General features: G+C 36.2%; 1 protein-coding gene across 1 annotated transcript in view; it reads right to left on the bottom strand.

Moving 5' to 3' along the window:
* Nucleotides 1-15403: 15403 nt before the first annotated feature.
* tshz1 (teashirt zinc finger homeobox 1) overlaps nt 15404-23426 on the bottom strand; it is a 44432-nt gene continuing 36409 nt past the window's right edge. Inside the window, exon 2 of the mRNA XM_056479700.1 lies at nt 15404-20027. Within this exon, the coding sequence (XP_056335675.1) occupies nt 16648-20027 (3380 nt within the window). The 3' untranslated portion in view covers nt 15404-16647. The remainder of the gene's footprint in view (nt 20028-23426) is intronic.

Genomic DNA, 23426 nt, shown 5'->3' with positions numbered 1-23426 from the left:
GTGAATCTTACATAAAAACAGAAAGAAAAACAGCAGACATGTTGTAAGGCAGGACATTGTGTAAACTTTCAGAATTTTGTCTAAAAAAAGAAGACTGGACTGAATGAAAAAGATGCAGAAAAAAGCTTTATACAGCATATACCTAAGCTAAATTAGCTAACAGTTCAAGTGGTAGCTAACTTAAGTAATAATACTAGTAACTTAACTGTGTTTTTCATCAGCATGACTGTAGTTATGCTGTTGTGAAATCTTTAGCATGTAAAAGAGGGGTAGTAAGATAAAACTAACAATTTTCAAATAGCTAATTTGTTTAGCAATTAGCAAGCAGCTAATTGCTAACAGCTAATTTGTGTTATTGCTAAGTAAATTGAACAGTGTTAATAATATAGCTACTGTTATCATTAGCGTTATTGTAGCTATGCTGTTTAAATCCCTTAGTATGTAGAAAAAGAGTGTAGCCAACTGCATACTTCAGCCAAATTAGCTAACAGCCAAAGTACTAAAAGTAACAACTTAACTGCATTTGTTTCATTAGACTGCAGTCATTCTGTTTTTAGAGCTTTTTCCAGAAACTAAGAACAAGAAAACTAAACCCTGGATGTCAAAGTGAACAGTGTCAGTAATCAAACAAGCTCTTGTAAAATATTATCTTGCACCCCAATAAATCAAGTCCCCAATAAATCAAAACTAACCATATGATTTTGTTAGCTCACATTGCTAGTTTTGTGGTGAAAAAATTATTCTGTGCGTGTCATTAAGGAAAAAAAATATGTTTTACCCTTGTAATCTTTAATTGAAATCTGAAAATGCACTTCCTGTTTGTTTTCAGTTAAGTTGTCAGATATGTGATTTTGAGGTAATGGGCGTGGCTAACGCTGCTCCAACTGTCAGTTTTGACAACAAACAGAAATGGTGAGCAGGAGGAGTCTGTTAGGTTGTAATAACTCTTCTAAAACCCCTTTCTTGATCTTTCTGAATGAAATACCACGTCCATTCAGCCCGCAGTAGAAAAAACAAGCCACGCCCACTGTTTTCTTATTTAATATTACTTTTCCCTAGGAACTTTGTCACATTATAAAAAGAATAACGAGCGCTGCTTCCGGTACACGGGGACTTTAAATGAAGTTTATTTATAAACAAACGTCGATAAGATCACATGTTTATGATTGACCTTAGCTATAACTAGGCTCACACGGAATCTGCGCACACAGAAATCCACAGATTTCCACAGATTTTTAGCCCATAATTGAGTCTATTTATTTAAATGTGTGTAAATTTATATTTATTCAGTTTTGAAAGTTCAATATAAAAGTGTTGATTTAATTACAATACATTTCATGAAGTAATATTTTCTGTCTTGTAGTAGATATATTATATGAGAGACTGCTTTGTTTACCAAATAAGTGGATCTAGATGGATTTGCATTGTAAACATTAAATAAAAGTTGAAAATGTATTATTTTTATTTCATTAAGTTTTTAGTTACGATACGCCCAAAATAATTCTCCAAAAATCTGCAGATTTTTACAAAATTCTCAGCAGAAACAGCAAAAAATGTTCGCAGATTCTGTCTGGCCCTAGCTATAACTTGACTTACCAATCAGACGAATCCAAACGCATATAAATAACCAGATTTCTTTTACTTTAGTCATCTTCGCCTCGAATAATCCAGTGGTTAGCGCCTCAGTGGTTAGCACTGTCACCTCACAGTAAGAAGGTCGCTGGTTCGAGTCCTGGTTGGGCCAGTTGGCGTTTCTGTGTGGAGTTTATATGTTCTCCTGCGGGTACTCCAGTTTCCTCCCACAGTCCAAAGACATGCAGTATAAGTTAATTGAATACACCAAATTGGCACAGTATATAATTGTTTTAGTACTGGGCATTTAAAACATAACCATATGCTGGTATAGATGGTGGTTCATTCCCCCGTGGTAACCCCTAATAATCAAGGAATAGGCAGAGCGAACAATTTTAGGGGTAGCTCTCGAGACTTACCTGAGCTTAGACTCCCCTCTCTTCGGATGAAATGGGGGTGATCCCTGGGCTCAAGGATCTTCTGAGCTCAGATCTCTCTCCCAGGACAGCATGCCAAACATGCTTTATTATCAATCATTAGCTAAGTGTTAAAAGTATACTCTTAAAAGTATATTTCAAGATAAATGCTGTTACACAAATCAAGTTTTGTGGCAGAAAAAAATATGTAAAAAGTTTATGTTTATAGTAGGAATGCTCTGATCAGGATTTTTGCAGCCGATACCAAGTACCGATTCTTTGTCATGGTCCTCGGCCGATATGGAGCACAGATTCTGATGCTTCAAGCTTTATAATGCATTAAGCACATTTTCACTGTAAGTATTATACTTACTGTAAGTGGAGATCTCTCCTTACCTCAGATAATAAATTAAGGATGTTGCATATAATCCTTTAAATGTGACTCCAGCCATTTAGGTGTGAACATGTCATGGTCAGAAGCAGATTTACAGAAAATAATAGACAAAACATGAAAAAAAAAAAAACGTTAAGAAAAATGACGAACAATGCAATTTGGAAAAATTGCAATTGATGGAAGAATAATTCAATATGTTTCAATGAAGAAAAAGTTAGGAGTCCATGTTTAATGCATAAGTTAAAATGCACACGTATACTGTAAGTCCATTTCTTCTTTTACTAAAAGAAAATAGGCCTATAAACTACTGTATATTGCAATAAGTATATTACAAGAAGTTATATTATTAAATATTTATGTTAAAACAAAATGTTTTATATTTCGAGCCAAGAAATTAGTAATATTAGTTATATATATTATAGTTATATATAATATTATATATATAATATTAATAATATTGGTGAACTTGCAATATCTTTAAAAACACAGAACTTTCATCTCCTGTATGTAAAAAGGCCTAAATACATGCAAGGTCAATCAAATATTTTGCTCAACTCCAACTAACACAAACAATTGCGATTGGTTCAAGAGATCGGCCAGATCAACAAGTACCGATCGAGTCATTAAATGCGATCGATCAAAGCATCCCTAGTTTATAAGTGATATTTGTTAAAAAGTACATTTATTCTGACCTGTTCTTTCTAAAATAACTAAAGATTAAGTAATTGTACGAAATTATGTTTTATTGATTAAAAAAAGTATAAAAGCGCAACAGCTTTTGCAATATATAATCATATAAATATTTTATATAAGTCTTTTGTAAATCATGATTTTTTTTTGTCTTTAGAAGCACATTCATTTGTGTATTGCTTTTTAGCTTTACTGTTTAGCTAATTATATTTAGTTATATATTGTTGGAAGTACTTCCACACATTGAAAACATTAAAAAGATACAAAAAGATAACTGTTGTAAAGTTTCTTTTACTACTGTATAAATGAAAGATGCAAAGATGACAATAGTAACACCCAGCTGTCATTTAAGTCTTTCAGCTGATGAACACTGCATGGTAAAGTAAAGAGAAGAAACACTTTACTTTTACCTGTACAGAGCGAAGATAAACAAATGCGTTCAGCCAGTCGAAAGCCTTTGAGAGGAAACTCAGCTGAATCTGAAAGAACAATCACAGAAATGCAACAACAAAGTCAGTTACTTTCTCTCAGCTGCTCGGGGCCGTCAGGGAGTAAGAATACACATTTTTCACCAACGAATAATGGCACGGAAGCATATTTGTGCTCATTAATTCACAGAGATCTTTCTCCTTCCCTCCCTTCTTTTTTTCTCACTCTGCATCACTCGCTGACTTTTCCCAACATCAATTTAATCTGAAATTGCACACAAATCCCACAGCAACATTTGCAGGAGCTTTGTCTCACAAAGCAGTCTTGCAAAAATTCAGATTTCAATCATTTACTGTTGAGAGAACGGCTAAGAAATCACTTCCAGCTGCAAACGGATCATTTTGTAGAAGGTTTAGAAATTGTAAATACATTATTATAAATGTCAATATTATCAGAAAACATGTATTACCTCTAATTATAATAAGCAAATTGTAACATATTTTATAATGAGTAGATTCAGATTAGACAATTTAAAATAAATTAAAATCCTAGTACATTGTCGTATCATTTGGTGAAAATATGAAAGAGGATGTAATGATGATTAATATGATCTTACTGTGATTCTTAGAAAAAACATTTTTCTTTGATTATGGAGATGATGTTTTGTGTGAGTGGATGTGATATTTTCTTATGTCATTTGTTATACAGTATATAATTGGATTAGATTGTTTCAATGATTGAGAATTAATTTCATGATGTAATGTGATTGACAGTTTAAAAAGAGGGTGGAGGGAGAAAAATGTTTCACACACTGAGGAAGGTGTTGAGCTCAAACTTTTGTGGTTCTTTCCTGGAGAATGAGAAAAAAATAAAAATATATAATGAAATTACTCGGTGAGTGCGGATCATGACCTTTTGAAAATAAAGTTAAATAAAAATGTACTTTTAACTGACTTGGAGGGATTTTTTAGCTGTTTTGCTGTGGCAGATTTCTGGCTAAGCTTATTACTTACTTATCAAGTAAATAAATGCTTACTACTATTTTTAATGACAAAAAAAAAAAAACATTTACCACATGCAATGCCATTGAACAGTTTTTGACATGCTTCCTCCTTTCAATATCAACGAAGTTGTCAATTAGTTGTCAAAATTGTCTATTATTAATAGTCACTACTACTACTACTACTACTATTACTAATAATAATAATACTAATAATAATAATAATAATAATAATAATAGTGAATAACTAAAGTAAAAATAGGGGACCAATATTTTAAAATGACTTATAGTAATAATTATATTTTACACACAACTGTCAAACCCCATACCAGTGTGATTACAGTGTTTTTGTAAATAGTTTTATTGTTTACTTTGTGTTTTAATGTTTCTGTTTTGTTGTCATTTGTTTTGTTTTTTTGTTTTGGTTTTTTTTTTTGTCATCTGAATTATTCATTGATTGATGGATTTTAATGTATCTACTGGGCCATGACTTTGATTTAGTTTTAGTTTGTTCCTTTTTAGCTACAGACTAAATGAAAATGAGAAATAATTTCTTAACAACTTGCTAAATTGTTTTTATCGAATTTAAATAAAATGTATTTAATTTAAACAACATTTAATTCCAGTTTAGTGGTTTTAGTCTTAATTATAGTAATAAAAGTGGAAAGCAAACAAGAAAAACAAGTGTTGAATAAACAATTATTGAAAAACAGTACAAGTTAAACTGTGTTTGTCATATGCAAAAAGCCTTAAAAAGAGCTCAATGGAACCAGGATATGTGCAAAATTGTATATGCTTTTATAAGGAGTTTCATGCCTGTATAAAATATGTTGCATAGCTTTATTTGTTTGTTTGGAAAATGATCTTAAATGAATTTTCACCCCAAAAAATATAATAATTTACTCACAATTTACACCCAAGTGCTTCCAAATCTTTATGAGTTTCCTTCTCTAGAGCACAGGAATATATTCTGAAGAATGCTAGAAACGTGTAGTTATTGACTTCCATAGGAGGAAAACGCTACAGAAGTCAGGTTTCAGGTTTCCAACATTTTTCAAAATAACTTCTTTTTTGTTAAACAGAAAGAAACTCAGACATGTTTGTGGCAATTGAAGGATTAGAAGCCTAAATTATAACAAAATTGTGATATTTGGGTGAACTATATCCTTTTAACATGTATCTTCACATAAGCACAATGTATCTACAGTTTACAAAACAAACAAACATTTGACTTACCTAAACAACACTTTCTTGCTATCTTCCCCATCCTAAAACACCCTGTATGTGGAACATTGGTCTCTCTAGCTGATAAGCCAGAAAAACCTCGTGTGTCTTTCCTTCCACCCAGGTTGTGGTTGCTTTGCAATCGAGTCCAATACATACATCCGTCTGAGCGGATTGGGCTGAAGTGTGTCTGCTCGGCGTGAGTGATGAGCAGCAGAATAGACAGGCTGTCACAGCACACCTGTAGGCCTGGCAGGCGAGTCCATCACCTTCATACAGATTAAAAACACTGCATCCATTAGGCCCTGTGTCAGCCGTCATTATTCTATAAAGAAGCCATTTTGTCACATCTCCATTCTTCAGTCCGCAGATGAAGAACACGCGGGACGCTCCATCTCCAAACACGGCTCACTTCTGACAGGAACACAAGCGTTTGTGACGCCGTCTTCCCAACACTTCACAAATCCGTTGGGGAAGAAAAAGCATCAAGTAAGTCTTAATGCAATGATCCCGCAGTCCATCACCTGATGTTTTTTTTTTTTCCACCGCCATATTTATTCTTGTAAATGTACGTTTCGTCCTGGAGCTGCCAATCAAACCGCCTCACAATTTATTCTGCCACGCACATTTATCTGACAGGCCTTTGTTTTTCTACAGTGTTCAACTGTGATTCAGTTTTACACATTCTGCCTTGTAGTTTGACAGCTGTCGTTTGACGGGAACACGGGTTTCACTGCGGACAGCTTAAGAATAACAAATTCAGACTGGATATTGTACGCGCCTAAGGTTTTAAATGAGTTTTTAAAAGGCTTAAAACAGTTCAGTATTGGAGATGGAACCTAAAGTGTCAATGTTGGTGAGTTTCAAATTGTATGTTTTTAAAATTGTGTTTTTTTTACTCGTGGTAGGCTTTGGGTGAATGGAAAAAATATTTATACCATAAGTTAGTCATAAGTTGTTTTCTCACATCATTTTAAACTTACTTATGAACAGTGTTGGGGAGGTTACTTTGAAAATGTAATAGATTACAAATTACCCTTTTTAAAATGTAATTAGTAGTGTACCTTTTCAAATACTTTAAAAAAGTAAAATAACTGATTACATCTGATTACTTTTTTCTTTACTGTTAAGTTTCCAATGGATATTTTCAACTAAATCATTAGCATAGTAGCACTCTGTTTACTGTTAGAATTTAAAAATCTTTCATCACTTGAATTAAGATTAAAGTAATAAAAAATTTAAGTACAGCCACCAAAAAACAAGACCTTAGACCAAAAAAAAAAATGTTTACTGTTGTTAAAAATCTAAATTTTACCTAGTTGTGCAGGGTGATTTTTGTGGCATTGCAATATGTTTTTTCTTTTTCTTTTTCTGTTGTTGCAATTTTCAGATTTAAATCGAAGCAATACTTAAATCCAAGCCAATCATGTCTGAGTGATCAATAAAACTGTCAATGAAACATATGAGGCATTATTGTTCATTTCAATTATTTATGGTAAATATGCTGTACCAAACTAAAACAAATTATGGTATATAACAGCAAAAACAAACAACAAAAAAATCAAATACCAGGTGTTACACATTTAAATTACTATAGTAATTTATAGTAAAGAGAAATATTTAGTAATAAGCATTATATTGTGCGTGCGTGCGTGCGTGCGTGTGCGTGCGTGTGTGTGTGTGTGTGTGTGTGTGTGCATAAATTCACAGAGAAAGTAAATGTTAACAATATATTGAAACATCTCTTTATATTTTCCAAAACAACTCACCACAGATCAGATCATCAGATCAGAAAAATATCAATCTGTAAAAAACTTTTAGGTTTTAAATGAGGGAAATAAGCATGTGTTATGGATGTGACAAAAAAAGTTAGCGAGTTTACAGAATAAGTCATACTTTGTAGAAATTCTGTGAATAAAACTGCACAACCCAAAAGAAACAATGCCAATCTAAAGAATAAAAGTTGGCTCTCTATAGAACAAACTTGATTATTTTAATTTGTTCAACATTTTTGCATTTATGAGAATAAAATTGTTGTTATGGATGTGACATCTCTCCGTTACGGATGTGACATATGTAAAATTGCCACTTGTGTGATTTTGGTGAATCAAATATAATTGTTTGAAAACATTGACAGAGACATTTTTTATTGAGAATATTTTTACAGCACTGTAAAATACTAGCCTACACAAAACCATAGAAAGGGATTCAATATTTTAGTGAAAACTTAATTTTTTCATGGCAAGGTTGACATTATATTTATATATATATATATATATATATATATATATATATATATATATATATATATATATATATATATATATATATGATAGTATACTTTGGCCTTTACTACAGTAAATTATATATATATATATATATATCTCCTCTCACTTAGTCATCTTTCTATCAAGCAAATTTCTCGTGTTAGCCTAATGGGCTGGTGGCGTCTCTGACCAGAGCGAGAGGTGGCAGCAACGCACCAAAAAGTTTGTTGTCGACCACCAAACAACAGGAAGAAGAAATCGTCATTCTCGCCATCATATGGATTTACTTTCATCGGCTACACAACGGCCTCACAGCTCTGTGAATGTCGGTGCCGTCACTTATTGTTCCGCGAATGGTAAATGTAACTTGTGTGGACACTATTATGCTACTTGGCTAATAAAATAGATTTATAAAGTAGCGACACTACCGCCTCACTACTGAGAAATGTAGTTAAGCTAGTAGCGTCACTTGTAGACATGGTGCGCCACAAATTCAAACCAGAAAACCAACCAAAAGCATATAAATGGCCTTAGCAGAAGGCATCGTGCACATCAAAAACAGGCAACAGCAACAGATTAATATTATTCAACATATCGCAGATTTTTAAAGAAAGTTTTAAAGAAAATGTTTAGATGTAACCCCATTTGTATTCATATTTTCATAAGTAGCTAATTTAATTACACTTTTTTTTTCTCAGTAACTGTAACGAATGAAGTACATTTATTTTGTAACTAAATTATGTAACGCCGTTACATGTAACTAGTTACTCCGCAACACTGCTTATGAGGTGGTTTCATTTGTGGAACACAGAAGAAAAAGTTTAGCAAAATGACTTACTACGAATACACTGTAAATAAGTTAGTTTAACGTACAAAAATGACTAGTAACTCATAAAAAGATAGGGGAGAGCAGGGCACAAAGTAACACTTTTTGGTTTTGGCCAAATAATGAACAAACTAATGGGGTTAGACAAACCATATTGTCATCACACAAGCCTCTCCTACAAATGGACACTGAAAGTATGATCACCAGACCTATGGTTTCTGTGCAGTATTGCCAAAAGTGCCAGGAGTAAAAATGTTACTGTTTACCCCACCTACGAGGCAAGTTGTAACAGACAGAGGGTTAGTTGTAACACATGCTTAAAAAGGCAGATTTCACACAATTAATGTAAATTCAGTTTACTTTACATAGTATATTTCCTCAGTACTTAACTATTTTTTTTTATTCTATATAGCACAGCATGTGTATTTATTTTTTATTGGATAAACCAACGCAATCTCAGTTTGTAACTTTTTGATTTAGTGGCTAATTCGTATGAATTCGTACGATCAAATTCATACAATTTAGTACGATTTGCTCATCACACAATGACAGTTGGGTTTAGGGGTGCCATGATCCTTTTTAAAATCGTATATTTTCATACGACTGAACTTGTACGAATTAGCCACTAAACTGACAAAACGTAAAATCAGTTTTCTTGTGAGATCAGGCTGGATAAACACATTTAGAGTTATTCGCATTATTATCCATTAATATACAATGCATTTAAAAAGTTCTCATCATTACACATTCAAAAATGATTTTGTTTGTTTAATTGGTGTCCAACAGTGTGTGGCTAATTGTAACACCCTGTTACAACTAACCCTGCAGACACTGTGTGTTTTACATCTTTCAAAATGGTTCTTTTAGCGTAGAAGACGGTAATCACAACAATATAGGATTTCAATTTTTTTCATAAAAAAAACATTGAGTATAATAAAAAATACTTTTATGCTGCAAAAATGGTTTCTCCTGTGTTTCTCATGCTAATTTTTTTTTTCAAAAATTGTCAGGAAGACGTCTGCCGACACTGCGGTGAAAACATCTGAAGCATGCCATGGTCAACCCTGAGCAAATACCTTAAAACTCTGCGTTACATTTTATCGCGCGTTACTTTGTGCCCCACGCTACCCTATATCAAGTAGAACTCAAACCAAATGAGTTATGAATGAATTACTTATATTTTTTGTGTTAACTAGCAATACCAAACCATTTGAGTAGCTACAGTATATAGTTGTTTGGACTCAATTCATTCTATTAACTGAATTCATTTGATAACTGAACTTAAAATGTACCTCTAGATGTTTGACAATATAAACACAAATAAAATATGTGTATATGATTCAATATAGGCCTATATAAGTTTACAGTACTCAAACTTAAATGGTTTGCCACAATCGCTTTCTTCACAGTTTGAGTTAACTTAACTTATTGGGTTTCACAGTGTATGAATGGTGACCAAGTGTGGTAGTATATAGTTTGATTTAGTTAATTTTGCTGGTTAAAATTGGTTTTGTGTTTTAAGAAATTTGTAAAAATGTGTATGAATAATTCATAATATTTACATATGGATTTTTATTTTTAATTTAATTTAAAATGAGAAGTATTATTTTAGCTATGCGCTGAAATAAGATAAAATAAGAACTGTCATTTTAGTTTACAAACGAATCATTAGCATGAACATTCTGCTAAACATTTCATCCTGCATTCAACGCAGGACTAAAAATCATGCAGTCTTGGGTTGACATGGTGTATTTTTTATTTTTTTTTGTTCTTCATTTGATATTCAAAAATTCTGTCATTCAAAGACCACAATGTGTCATTTTCCCAGATTTCATTATTTTCAAGCTGTCAACTTATTCCTCTCAGGAAAGAGTGGGCAATTTCAATAGGCAATGTTCAAATTACACAGAGATCTCACTGCTTTGCCTTGTGAAAACGGCAAATTGTAACCAGCTAAAATTCATCATAGTCCCACTATCAACGAATTCTTTTGTCTGGCATCATATTTATGCTTCGACGTCTGTCTGTGAGGTCGAGCAGAAAAGAAACAGAGCGAGATGATTTATTTCCTGTTTGCTTGAAGTGAAATAACAAAACATGAGACACAAGGTTAAGCTGATGAATTCGCAGTGATGAGCTGCATCAGTAATGACACTGATGTTTGACATGTGCAAAGACTTTCCTATTCAAAATTCTGCCTTCCTCCAACCCTTCAACCTGTCTTGATGCGAAACGTCTTAGTGTTTTAGAATGATGATGGGCACGAGCGAAAGTGGGAGTCTATTTTGACATCTAAACAACATATTTATCTGATTAATCAATCAGCGTGTTCTTTAATCAGTAAACACATTTGTCACTAAAACTATGAATCTTACTCTAAATGGATTCTTTCACAAGCAAATGTATCACTTATATGATTAACGTGCTTGGACGAAAAAGAGAGAGATTTGCTATGTTTCGTCACTTCATAAAAAAAGTTGCAAGGCATCAAAAAAAGTGTTTTCGTTCTGTCTTTAGCATTCATCTTTCCATTGTGTTTGCATTTGCATTTAACCTGGAGATTTAAGACACAAATGTACGCAGTAAAATGTTTGACAACCTTTTGTTTCTCAAAGCATGTGATATCCAAGCGGAAAGTCAGTTCTTTAGGAGAAACGTGGAATGGCCCCTTTATCTGCATGTGCGTCAGGACCCCAGATGTAGAGGGAAATGGAAGGCTTAATTTTATAATACACTTAAATCTGCTCCATGCTCAAAAGGTCTGATTTCAATAACAATATTGCTTTCAGGATTTTGGGATTTTATTATAACGTGTGGAAAAAAGTTACACCAGAAATGTGAGTTTGCTTCGTAAATGTGAAAAATAGTTTGCTTGCATGACTACTGTGGCTATTTATTCAAAAATATGTGTGTGTGTGTGTATATATATATATATATATATATATATATATATATATATATATATATATATATATATATATATATATATATATATATATATATATATATAAAAAAAAATTTTTGCCATTTATAGTTTCTTGATTTATGGTCCACTGACTCGTCACACTATCAATAAGTTGTTTAAACCCCAAAAAAACAAACTTTTCTATGGCCTTGCTGCAAAACTTCAATATTCAAAATTCAATATTCACAGAAATTATTTTCCTGTAGGGGCTTTCACACCCTAGGAAAACTCTAGAAAACTATTGGCAAAATTACACATTTTTTGGTAGGATAATTAAGTTAATCGTTCGGAGTTATGGGAACTAGACACTAGTGTGGTCTTTGAAGGAAAAAACAAAACAAAACTCTGATCTCCAAAGTCATTTAAGGCGTCTGAAGAAATAAACAAGAGGATGATGGTCACTGTGATCAAAGCAGTGTTTACATTGTATGTCATGGTAATAATAATAATAATAATCATAATAAACATGGCATCATGGTGACGCAGTGGGTAGCACGATCGCCTCACAGCAAGAAAGTTGCTGGTTTGAGCCTCGGCTGGGTCAGTTGGCATTTCTGTGTGGAGTTTGCATGTTCTACCCGTGTTCACGTGGGTTTCCTCCCACAGTCCGAAGACATGCGGTATAGGTGAAGTGAATAGGCTAAATTGTCCGTAGTGTATGTGTGTGTATGAATGTTTCCCAGTGATGGATTGCAGCTGGAAGGTTATCCGCTGCGTAAAACGTGCTGGATAAGCTGACCCCTGATTAATAAAGCGACTAAGCCGAAAAGAAAATGAATGAATGATAATAATAACAATAAACATTATTTTTAAATAGCGCCTTTAAAAGCATCTCGAGGCACTTTACAGACTTAAAATGTGCAGCAATAAAAGACACAAGCATGAATGCAAAAAAGTAATAATAAAAAGAATTAAAAACATAAAATAGTAATAATAGTCAAATAAAAGATACCCTAAAAAAGTGAATTTTAAGAGAGAAGAAAAATACTCAGGGATTCTGCATTGCAAAAATCAGAGGGTAAAGAGTTGCACAATTTAGGTGCCAATAAAGAAAATGCCTGGTCTCCCATAAATTTTAGCCACATTGACTGAGCAGTCAAAGAGCAGCATCAAATGCTTAGGCGTGTATGGGATTAAAAGCTCATGTAGATAACACACATTTAACATGCTTTTAGTGCTACACATATCATATCAGACAACAGGTAAATGTCAGAAACATTGTAGCTTTCTGTATATTTATCGTTTTGTTTTTTTGCTTGGCATGCATTTGTCCAATCAGTGAACTTTTATTTCATTGGTAGTGCTGGGTTAGGCCCTACTGTGAAATACGAGATAATTCAGTTGCCCAAGAAGTCATTTCTAAAAAATATGCATTATTACAGTATAAACATGTAAAGAAGTGGGTACTTACATCAATAACTCTAGCTAAATTAAGAAATTCCTTTGGTGTAAAAGCCCCTATAGTGTTTTCATAGTTCCTAGAACTATTGAATAGCATCATTGACCTACCACTTTTCTCTACCTTTATAGTTCTTCCCTTCTATTTGCTTGATCAATTACATAATGTATTCCACTAACATTCCAACTCCATTCCCTAAAATCCACAGCACCCAACAAAAACACAGATTTATTAACAACGTCCTTCATTCTCCAGTTGCTGATTTTAATGTTGAATTGAATGTCATTGTTATTTGATAGAGCGGCACAGTGGCTCAGTGGTTATCACTGTCGCCTCACAGCAAGAAGGTCACTGGTCTGAGTCCCGGCTGGGCCAATGCTGTCCAAAGACATGCGGTATGAGTGTGTGTAAATGTGTATGGGTGTTTCCTAGTACTGGGTTGCGGCTAGAAGGGTATCCACTGCCTAAAACATATGCCGGAATAGTTGCTGGTTCATTCCGCTGTGGTGACCGTTGATGTAATGTAATGTGTGTATTTATAGCGCATTTATCATGTATGGCTATACATCCAAAGCGTTTCACAATCATGAGGGGGAGGGGCTCTCTCCACACCACCACCAGTGTGCAGCATCCACCTGAATGATGTGACGACAGCCACAGGACAACAACGCCAATGTGCTCACCAAACACCAGTCATAGGGGGAGTGAAGAGACAGTGATACAGCCAATTTGGTGGATGGGGATGATTGGGAGGCTATGATGCTTAAGGGTCAAGAGGGAATTTGGCCAGGACTCTGGGGTTACACCCCTACTCTTTACGAGAAGTATCATGGGATTTTTAATGACCACAGAGAGTCAGGACCTCAGTTTAACGTCTCATCTGAAAGTCGAACATATACCAGAATAGTTGGCGGTTCATTTAGCTGTGGTGACCACTGATAAATAAAAGGACTTAGCTGAAGGAAAATGAATGAATAGTTATTTAACATACAGTATACTGAATCACTTCATGATTCTTCGTGATGGTGCAAATGCAACCAGGAAAATGACCTGAAGTGAAAATATAGTTCTCAGGTACTAGTTCCTATAACTGCCTGGTGGTGAAACCGCCTTATGGAAAACACTGAAAATCCTCAAAAGGGTTTAAAGATTGTTAAAATGTTCTTCACAGTAAGAAAAAGAAGTTTCTTTTAAAATGGTTACATTGAGGGGCCAAGAATATTTTTTTTCTATATGACATCATTGCAAAAAACACCTTTGGAAGCTTTATTTTTACCAGCGTACTTGTGGATTTATACGGCTTAATATTTCCAATAGTTTGCACAGATATCCTGCCTTTTGAATGAAAATGAAAAAGAATTGCAGTAATTGAGGAAAGCAAAACTAGCAGATGGAGGCTCAGAATATTCAGTATGGGACCACTGGGAAATCAAAACATGCCAATTTGAGTGAGAGGATACTCTCAAATAGGGCAACTAACAAGGGGTTTGATACTGCAACTCCCCAAAGCGGCTTCAAATGGAGATTGAGATTATTGTGCAAACACTGCATATTTCAGTCCTTTGCCGTTCTTGTTTCGTTCCCCCTCAAGCCCCCTGTGTCCACACGTATAATCACCCAGTAATTGAGCTGAAAAGAGTAAATCTTTGATTCCCACTAGAAATTGGGCATTTATTTCTAAGTCTGAAAACCCAGTGAAATGCTTGGAGAGTGCTTGTGTGAACAGGAGAGAGAAAAAAAATATGCAAATCTGCTTAAACTGCGTCTATCTGCCGATGTTTCACTCTGCTCTGCAGGTACTCACAATGTCGCAGTTGTCATGATTGCTGTAATTTACATAGAATACGTACAGGGACTGCACTAAGATCCTCTGGAAAAAAAAAAGAGGAAGGACTGGATCAATGCTACAGAATCGGTCCTGAGAAGCCAGATATACAGGCTTTACGGAAAAGCGTTAAATCCACAAGCTCTGTGCCCATTTTGGCTCCAGCGAGAGAGCGTTTCCTGTTTACTAGCAGGGTTGTGTCTGGAAACATCTTTCTCATTTGCATACAGCAGAGAAAAGGTGTTGCATTCAAAGAATAACAAAGGCAAAAATGGACAATAGATCTTTGAATATTTCAACTTGATGTAGTTGAAATTCGGTGGAAGCTCCACGTTTGTTCAAACACAATCAAATTAGCTGGGAAAGAAAAAGACATTTGAATAACCAATCAGAGAACAGGATTAATCAAGAAATGCTTCAGGTTTTATTTTACAATTGAGGGACAAAAACATTTTTTTCCTTTTTTTCTTTTTTCATTAAGGGACTTTTCACAATGGCATGAGAAAACATTGAAATGTACTGTATTTCATGTTTTGCATTGCTTGGTTCCAACTCGTATGCCATGCATCGACAGCGATGCAACTCCTTCAGTCAATTCATATTTACCACATCAGAGAACTTAGTTCAACTAAAGGATGAATCGTGGTTCTACAGCACATATACTGCATATACATCTCTGTACATATTATTTCCTTTTCGTTTACTATATATAAAATGATAATATAAAAGAATGCACACCATACAAACAATGTCGAGCTGCGGCAATTGGCAAGATATGACGATGGAAATTTACACATCTTCGCTGATCATTTAAATATATGTGCTGTATATAAGATTTCAATTAAGTCTTTACAGGTTGAATCTGAAGCCAAACCATAGAAAGAGGAATAGTGGTACCAAAGCATACGTTTCAAATTGCTACTGTATAAAATGATACTTAACAACAAAAAAACAATGATTATTAAAAACAAAGAAATGTCTTTGAAAAAACCAAAGTGTATAATCATAGGCAGCCCGTCAAAATCTTCAATATCCTTCGAGGTTTAGAAGACTCAACAAAATCTACAATGCACTGTTTTCACTTCAAAGGGTTGCAGTTTGATTTATGTCAAGCCAATATCTAAAAATCTGAGCTCAAATTAACAAAATAGCTCTGTCTCATTTTATACATATTCTCATAACATTCAACACTACGGAGTGCTTTAATGAAGTCAGTCTTTTTTTTTGACATAGTAAGTGTTCAGTACAATGCAAATCGTTCTGTTCAGAAGTTCTTTTGCCATTTTGTTTTAGACCATGCCCATGGATACCATGTTCGTTTCATTCCCAATTCAACAGAGTACAAATTGTAAATTCTGTTTGAATGTAAAGTCACTCAGAAAGAAAGTAAAGGTTAAAAAAAACAGAACATGCACATAACCAACACGTATCAGATAAATACAGTACAAAGCAAGAAATAGAAACAAAGAGACTGAAAAACAACGAGGAAGAAAAAAAAACTGAAACAGATCATGGTCCAATCAGGCAGTTTCACGACAAGTTGGACTGATTTTGAAGGCTCAGTTCAGGCGCAGTGCAGTACAGTGATGTAGTGCAATGATTCTCAATTCAGTCACTTCACTGCCACCAGCCTGCTTTCCTTAGGCTTTTTCTAACTTTTCCAGCTCAGTAACAAAGATCAGGTGGTCCTCCGGTGACTTTCCGTGTGTTTTGCTGAGGTGCAGTTTCACTGCGTGCTTGCTGACAAAAGTCCTATTGCACAGTTTGCACTGAAATATGGAATTAGAGTCTTCCTCATTCAAGTCAAGGGCACGGAATGTCTTGTCTGTAATCATTTTTGTGACTGCTTGCTGGTCTCTTATGAGGTCTATTGATAACTTTGAGAGGTCCTTCAAACTAAAGCCCAAGTGGGACTCTAAGTGGTTAATGTATGTGGAGGGAGTTCTAAACTGGGAGGCACAATCACTACACAGGAACAGTGGATGGCCCGAGTCTATGTTCTTCAGGAACTTGGTTCCTCCTGTCCGCCTGAGTTGGTACTTGACGTTGGCCAACCAGTGGGAGATGGTGGTCATAGAGAGACCTGTAAACTTACAAATATGTACACGCTCCTGAGGACCTAGGTCTGTAATTATGTACTTTCCGTCAGGGGTTTCTCGAAGGCTGGATGCAAACTGAGCTTGAAGAATCAGCAGATGCTGAGGGTTCCAGTTTGACTGCCTGCCTTTCCTTTTCTGAATAGGTGAAAGATCCTCCAGGCCATCCTCAAAAGCACAACCGTCTGCATCTGACTTTTCTGATATAGAGGAAGGTGTTGATGACTTTGGTGTCAAGCGACCCGTGAGGTTCTTCACCATGTCAGAGATGTCCATTAGGGCATTCTCCCGAAGAGGAGAGGAGACTTGTTCAGCCAACGTTGATAAGATGGGTCGGGTGCTGTTTGTGATACTGCTGTTGCTTATAATGGTGGATGTACAGTTATTTGTGGGGCCAATGCCACTTTTGGACTTTGTCAAGTCCATGGGCTGATCGTCATCATTTTCATAATATCTGTTGATGGGCTCCACTTGTTTGACCTGAGCTGGATTGTACATGGGTTTTTCCATCATGTTGTTGCTAATCTTGTACAACATTGCTAATGGGTCCAGGAGTGGACTGACTGTTTTGGAGGCCTTACCCAAATGAGTGTTCATGATAGACTGCAAAGCACTGAGGGGGTTAACTAAAGGCTGCTCTGGTGAGTGGTCAGTGATGATTCCTAAATTACCGCAACCATTGCTGACTTGCGTTTTGAGGACATCCGTTCCATTTTTTATTGGATTATCTGCATGGCTTTCCTTGTATTCTCCTTCTCGAACTGGAGTGTGCTCTAGGTCCTTATCTACCATGCCATTCTTTGTTGGCCTGGTAAGATCATCTGGTTTGGGCAGGTCTTTTCTATCTTTGAGGACCGGAGAGGGTAATTCAGCAGTGAGATGTTTGGAACTACGTTCAATTGATTTTTCATCTCTGTCTTTCTTTGAAGGGATTTTCCCTGTCACTTTCTCCACCAACTCTTCCATGGCTAGGACATTGCTTTTATGGTTTGGAGGTGGTGATGGGCTGCTAGGAGAATGAATCAGAGTGCTGGAGTCAGAGGTCAAAGATTTCAAGCTGCTGGCATTGAATGTTGGTTGTATCTGGACACTCTGGATAGCAGGTATTGATGATTTCACAGACCCCTGGAGCTGGTAGGCAGCATGAATGCTGGGATATCCACCCCAGGTGGGCGTACCGGTCTGAGCCTTACTGATTGCACTGGAGACTGTATTTTCTAATGACTTGAGAATATCTAGTCCACCTTTAGGAGACTCTTCAAGATCCTCTTCTCGTAGATATTTGTAATGGCTGAGTTTCTCTGTTTTTTCAACTCTCTCAGAAGGATCTTCCTTCTCTTGCTTGATTTTCTTCTCCTCAGGTTCCTCAAATTTCTCTTCTTCCAACTCCTTCCGGTCATCCATAATGGAGGGGTGTATTGGTGAGTCTGGTTGGGACTTGATAGCAGGAGCTGGTAAGCGTGTTGTTGTGGGTGGAAGAGGAATGGATTGGATTTTCTCTTCCACCACTGGGTCAAACACTAACTGTTTTCCCTTTTTTGACGCAGAGTTTGTGACTTTTAGAAAATGACCGGTTACCATCATGTGGGCTGTCAACTGCTGCAAGGTGTCATGGGAACTCCCACATTCCATACACTTGAGAATTTGAGCTTTTCTGGCCTCAAACTGCCAGGTGTAACTTGCACCGTTTTGGTAGCCATAACGGTTATTAGCCGTGACATATGGATTTGAAATTTTGGGATCTTTGGTGGGTGCAGTTTCTGCTAATGGAATGCCAGGGGTGCTAGAGATCGAGTCAGGTGAGCATGGAGACATCAGGTCCTGGAACACTCGCTTTTTGGTGGAGGGCACCAGCTTTGAGGCAAGAGCTGGCATTGGTTCTTTAAGAGGCACTTTCTGGTAGTGTTTAGTTTTGATCATGTGGACACTCAAGTCCTGTAGGGATTCAAACGAGTGGCCGCAGTACATGCATTTCAAAACTTTCTGTGCATCTTCTTTGCCCTCCATCTCCATTAAGGATCGCTTCCTTGGCTTAGACCATTTTTTGCCCCTGTCCTCCTCCTTATCCTTGTTGTCATCACGGTAATGACCTGTTTCATTCATGTGTACCGTGAGACCTACAAGCGTGTCGTAGGCTGCACTACAGTCCTTGCATCTGAATTTGCTGGCACCTGTAAACACAGGCCCATACAGCTTATTATTTTGCCGGTACAGCTGCACTGTGCTGAAGAGACTTGGTTCAGGCATTAAGTGGTAGGGTGTATGCTGTAAGGTTTTAGCAAGTGCTGCTTGGTGCCAGTCATATGCAACACCCCCACTGTTAGCACCATTGATGGTTCCATTGTTGGCATTGGTTAATGTGGTGGCTTTTGTAGAATTGCTGCTCTGTGTCACGTTTGTCTTTGTGCTAGCACTAGCGTTGCTGCTGCTGCTAGCTCCGCTACTTGCAATGGTACTTGCATGGCTGTTCGCGATGCTGTTGTTCCCCTTGTGGCTGCTTGAAGTACTGTTAATGCTACTAGCACTAACCTGCTTGCTTTTCATAATGTCCTTTGTAATGCTCGACCAGGAAGCATCTGAAATCAGGTTTGCATAGACTGCTTTCATTTGTGCCAGGCTATCCTGCAAAGATAGTTTGGCATCTGTGTCCATGTCTTCAACCTCCTCTTTATCCTGGCCCTCTTTGGAGGAGGTGCTTTTGAAGTCAGCCAGGTGATCGCTGGTGTCGCTGAGAGGTGAGCCATACCCAGCGTCTGGATTGGTGCCATTGCTGAGTGGAGAGTTCTGGTAGCTCAGCTGTTCACGCCCATCGTCTTCTTCATTGCACAGGTACTCTGCATCCTGACCGTCTAAGGAGAGTCCGTCGTCCTGCAGGTGCTCCTCATCGATCTTAGCTGCCTTAAGCTCATCCTCCGGCACATAGGCTGAGAAAACAAAACAGAGGGGAAAAAAAAGATGATTAGACAAAATGGTCCCCAAGATGTGCAACTTTAACATGAATTGTAGAATAAGTGAAATCACTTTACATTTCTTTTGCTTCAAAAGGAATATGTATGAGAAAACGTATCATTGCCCATGTGCGTGTATACGCATGCCTGTATAATGATCCCAGAGAGATTTTTGTCAATAGTCCTGGCAGAGGACGCAAGTTTGCAATTATAAAGTGGCAAACATCCATATCTTGACTATGATAGATAGCACCCTTCACTGCTGAGACTAACAAAGCTATCCTGTGTAACAGCTCAGCAAGGGTAAAGAGGGCAGAGAAGAGTCCTCCTTTGAAAGTTAGACCTCTAGAGCGAAAAGACATCTAGAAAAATTAATACAGGTTAACCGTTCCCCATTTCTTTTTACTTATCATTTTAATATCATGGAATTAAGTGCAAATAAAAAAAAACTACATATTTCGAAATTGATGCAATTGGACAATACATAATTTACCCCCTACCACTTGCTTTACATAAATTAATTATTCTTAAATATGAACACCATATCGACTTCTTTCTCACTGTTTCTCATTCTCCTTTTCCCCTGTAGTTGGAGGGCACAGACTCTGTGTGACATTGATCCAGTTCTCCCATGCACTAGCCAAGCTAGACTCCTCTGAGTGTGAGATTGCGTCTGAGTTATTGCCATGGATGCAGCGCGGGGTGCAGCTTGCCTCAATGCTGTTGGCAGAGGCGATGGAAGTTCTCGCAGCGAGTCATGCTAAAATGCAAGTGGAAATGGCATGTCATGTTGTCATGGTCCATGCTGTACTAACTCTCAGGGATTTAAGAGTGTGTGCAGCAGCCACAGGGGAAATAGAGAGTGAGATAAAAGACAGGTGGATGCACAACCATCATTAGAGCACCTTCCTTATTGTAATAGGCCAGTTATTTAAGCATTGCGTGTAACCATATCAGCCTGGGTGATTAGAAGTATTTGTTTTTCAGTCAACATTGATTTATAAAATCTGTACTGTACATAAAGCAAGCATTTTCCAATTTATGTTCTAGTAAAAGTGCTTGTAAACTATCCCAGAATTTCAGAATAAATACATTTATTATCAAGTACAAAGACAAGTTATGCGAGCAGTTTTACTCCAGTCAAGAAGTTATTACTATTGTTTTGGAATAAAAAAAGACTCTTACGTGTAAGCTATGGCTTGGATATAAGATTTCCACTTTTAATTTTTAGCAAAAAAGTTACTGATTGAAGAGAAATATTGAGCAATTTGACAAAGTCCTCCATCCTTTTATCTGTTATGTGATAGAAACCCTATTTACTAATGCATAATTTCTATGTAATGTTTTGATCTTGTAATACTCTACAGTTTAAACACGTCTTTGTAAACTGGAATTGTAAGGGATGACTTATGATGTCGGTGGGCTTTCTGTTTATTTCGTTGTTTTTTTTTCTAATTTTATTGCATTCTGTGTAGGGCTGGGCGAATCAGCCTAAAATCAAAATATCGATTAATTGAATATTTTAACTCGATTACGATTAACAAAAGATTATTTTATTTTTTTGCCCTCATAGTTCACAGACAAGTTTTGTATAGTAAATATGCTCACATATAACAAGTGAGAGATTTTTGAATGAAGGGTGCATTACTAAAATAATTGAAGGAAACACACATTATCTACTATGTATGATTATTTATCGATCATCAACGCTGAACAACTGAAATTAAAACACACATTGCCTAAAACGAAGTCACTTTTTTCTTATAAACAAAATAAATTTTCAATGTTTTTCAAATAAAAGTAGAAAATAAGCAGTATCTCTTCTAAATAATATAACTCTTGTATATCCTGTAAATAATATTTTAAACACTGCATTTCTTGCATATTCTGTAAATAAATATTTTAATAATATTTATTTACAGAATTTTAATGTAATGGAAAAATATGCCATCTCAAGGCATCTCTGGCGCAGCTTCCAGTCAATGTAGTGCAAAGTACGGCTCAAGAATGGGTTCTACTTGACCAGAGATCAGATGTGGCTGCAAAGTACCCACAAAAGTATAAATTAACCACAGACTTAACAGAGCGGGGTCATGTGACTCCACTCGCGGGAAGGAAAGTAATCGACCTAGAAAAATTTGATCGATTATAGGTTCTGAATGTCAATTTCGAATACTTTGATTAATCGCCAGGCTCTAATCCTCTTCAAATGTAATATGTGGTCAAAATCAATTAATGTCATTATAGTCAAGCACTGGTTTAAAGCCCAATGGATTTAAATATATGCAGTCTCAAAATATGCCATCTCATTGCAGCCCTGGCGTGGCTTCCAATCACCGTCAATGTAGTGCAAAGTAAGGCTTAAGAATAGGTCCTACTAGACCAGAGATCAGATGTGGCTGCAAAGTGGCCGCGGAAGTATGAATCAGCCACAGACCTAACAGAGCGGGGTCACATGACTCCACATGCGAAAATGAAAGTAATCGACCTGGAAAATTTTGATCGATTATAGGTTCTGAATGTCAATTTTGATTACTTTTCAGTTAAACCACCAAGCCCCAATTCTGTGCATATGTAATATGTGGACAAAATCAATTAGTGTCGTTATAGTCAAGCATTAGTTTAAAGTCCAATGGATTTAAATATATGCAGCCTTAAAATATGCCATCTTATGGCATCTCTGGCGCAGTTTCAGGTCGCTGTCAATGTAGTGCAAAGTAAGGCTCAAGAATAGGTCCTACTTGACCAGTGATCAGATGTGGCTGCAAAGTGGCCACAGAAGTATAAATCAGCCTTAGACTTAACAGAGCGGGGTCACAAGACTCCACACGCAGTAAGGAAAGTAATCGACCTGGAAAAATTTGATCGATTATAGGTTCTGAATGTCGATTTTAATTAATCGCCCAGGCCTAATTCTGTGCTTATAGTAATGTGTTCAAAATGAATTAATGTCGTTGAAGTTAATCATTGGTTTCCAGCCCACTGAATTTAATATTATAAAATAATGATAAATAAATAAATAGGTATGGAATGACCTCATTTTTGGCTAAACTATCGTTTTAAGGTTGTAAACAGTCATTTATTATTTCATGTTGATGTTAAATTGTTTATATTGTACATCTGTACCGTTTTATCCACCCTGCTCTTCCTGTTTTATAAACACTGGCATCAATGTGTTCCTCTCTTGTCGATATTTTGACCAAAAGAGTCCCACCGGATTGATAAGAACCAGTTAATGCATTGATTTTTCGCAAAAACAGCATCGGGCCACAATTGCGTGCTTCAGAAAAACACATTCATGCTTATTTGTGCAAATGTGGCTCTTCTTGCTCTGCGTATTACTGCTAAGTGCACATTTATTTCTCAAGGTAAAAA

Source organism: Danio aesculapii, chromosome 19 (genome assembly GCF_903798145.1).
Source record: "Danio aesculapii chromosome 19, fDanAes4.1, whole genome shotgun sequence".
NCBI classification, from domain to species: Eukaryota; Metazoa; Chordata; class Actinopteri; order Cypriniformes; family Danionidae; genus Danio; species Danio aesculapii.
This window is presented reverse-complemented; position numbering and strand designations above follow the sequence as displayed.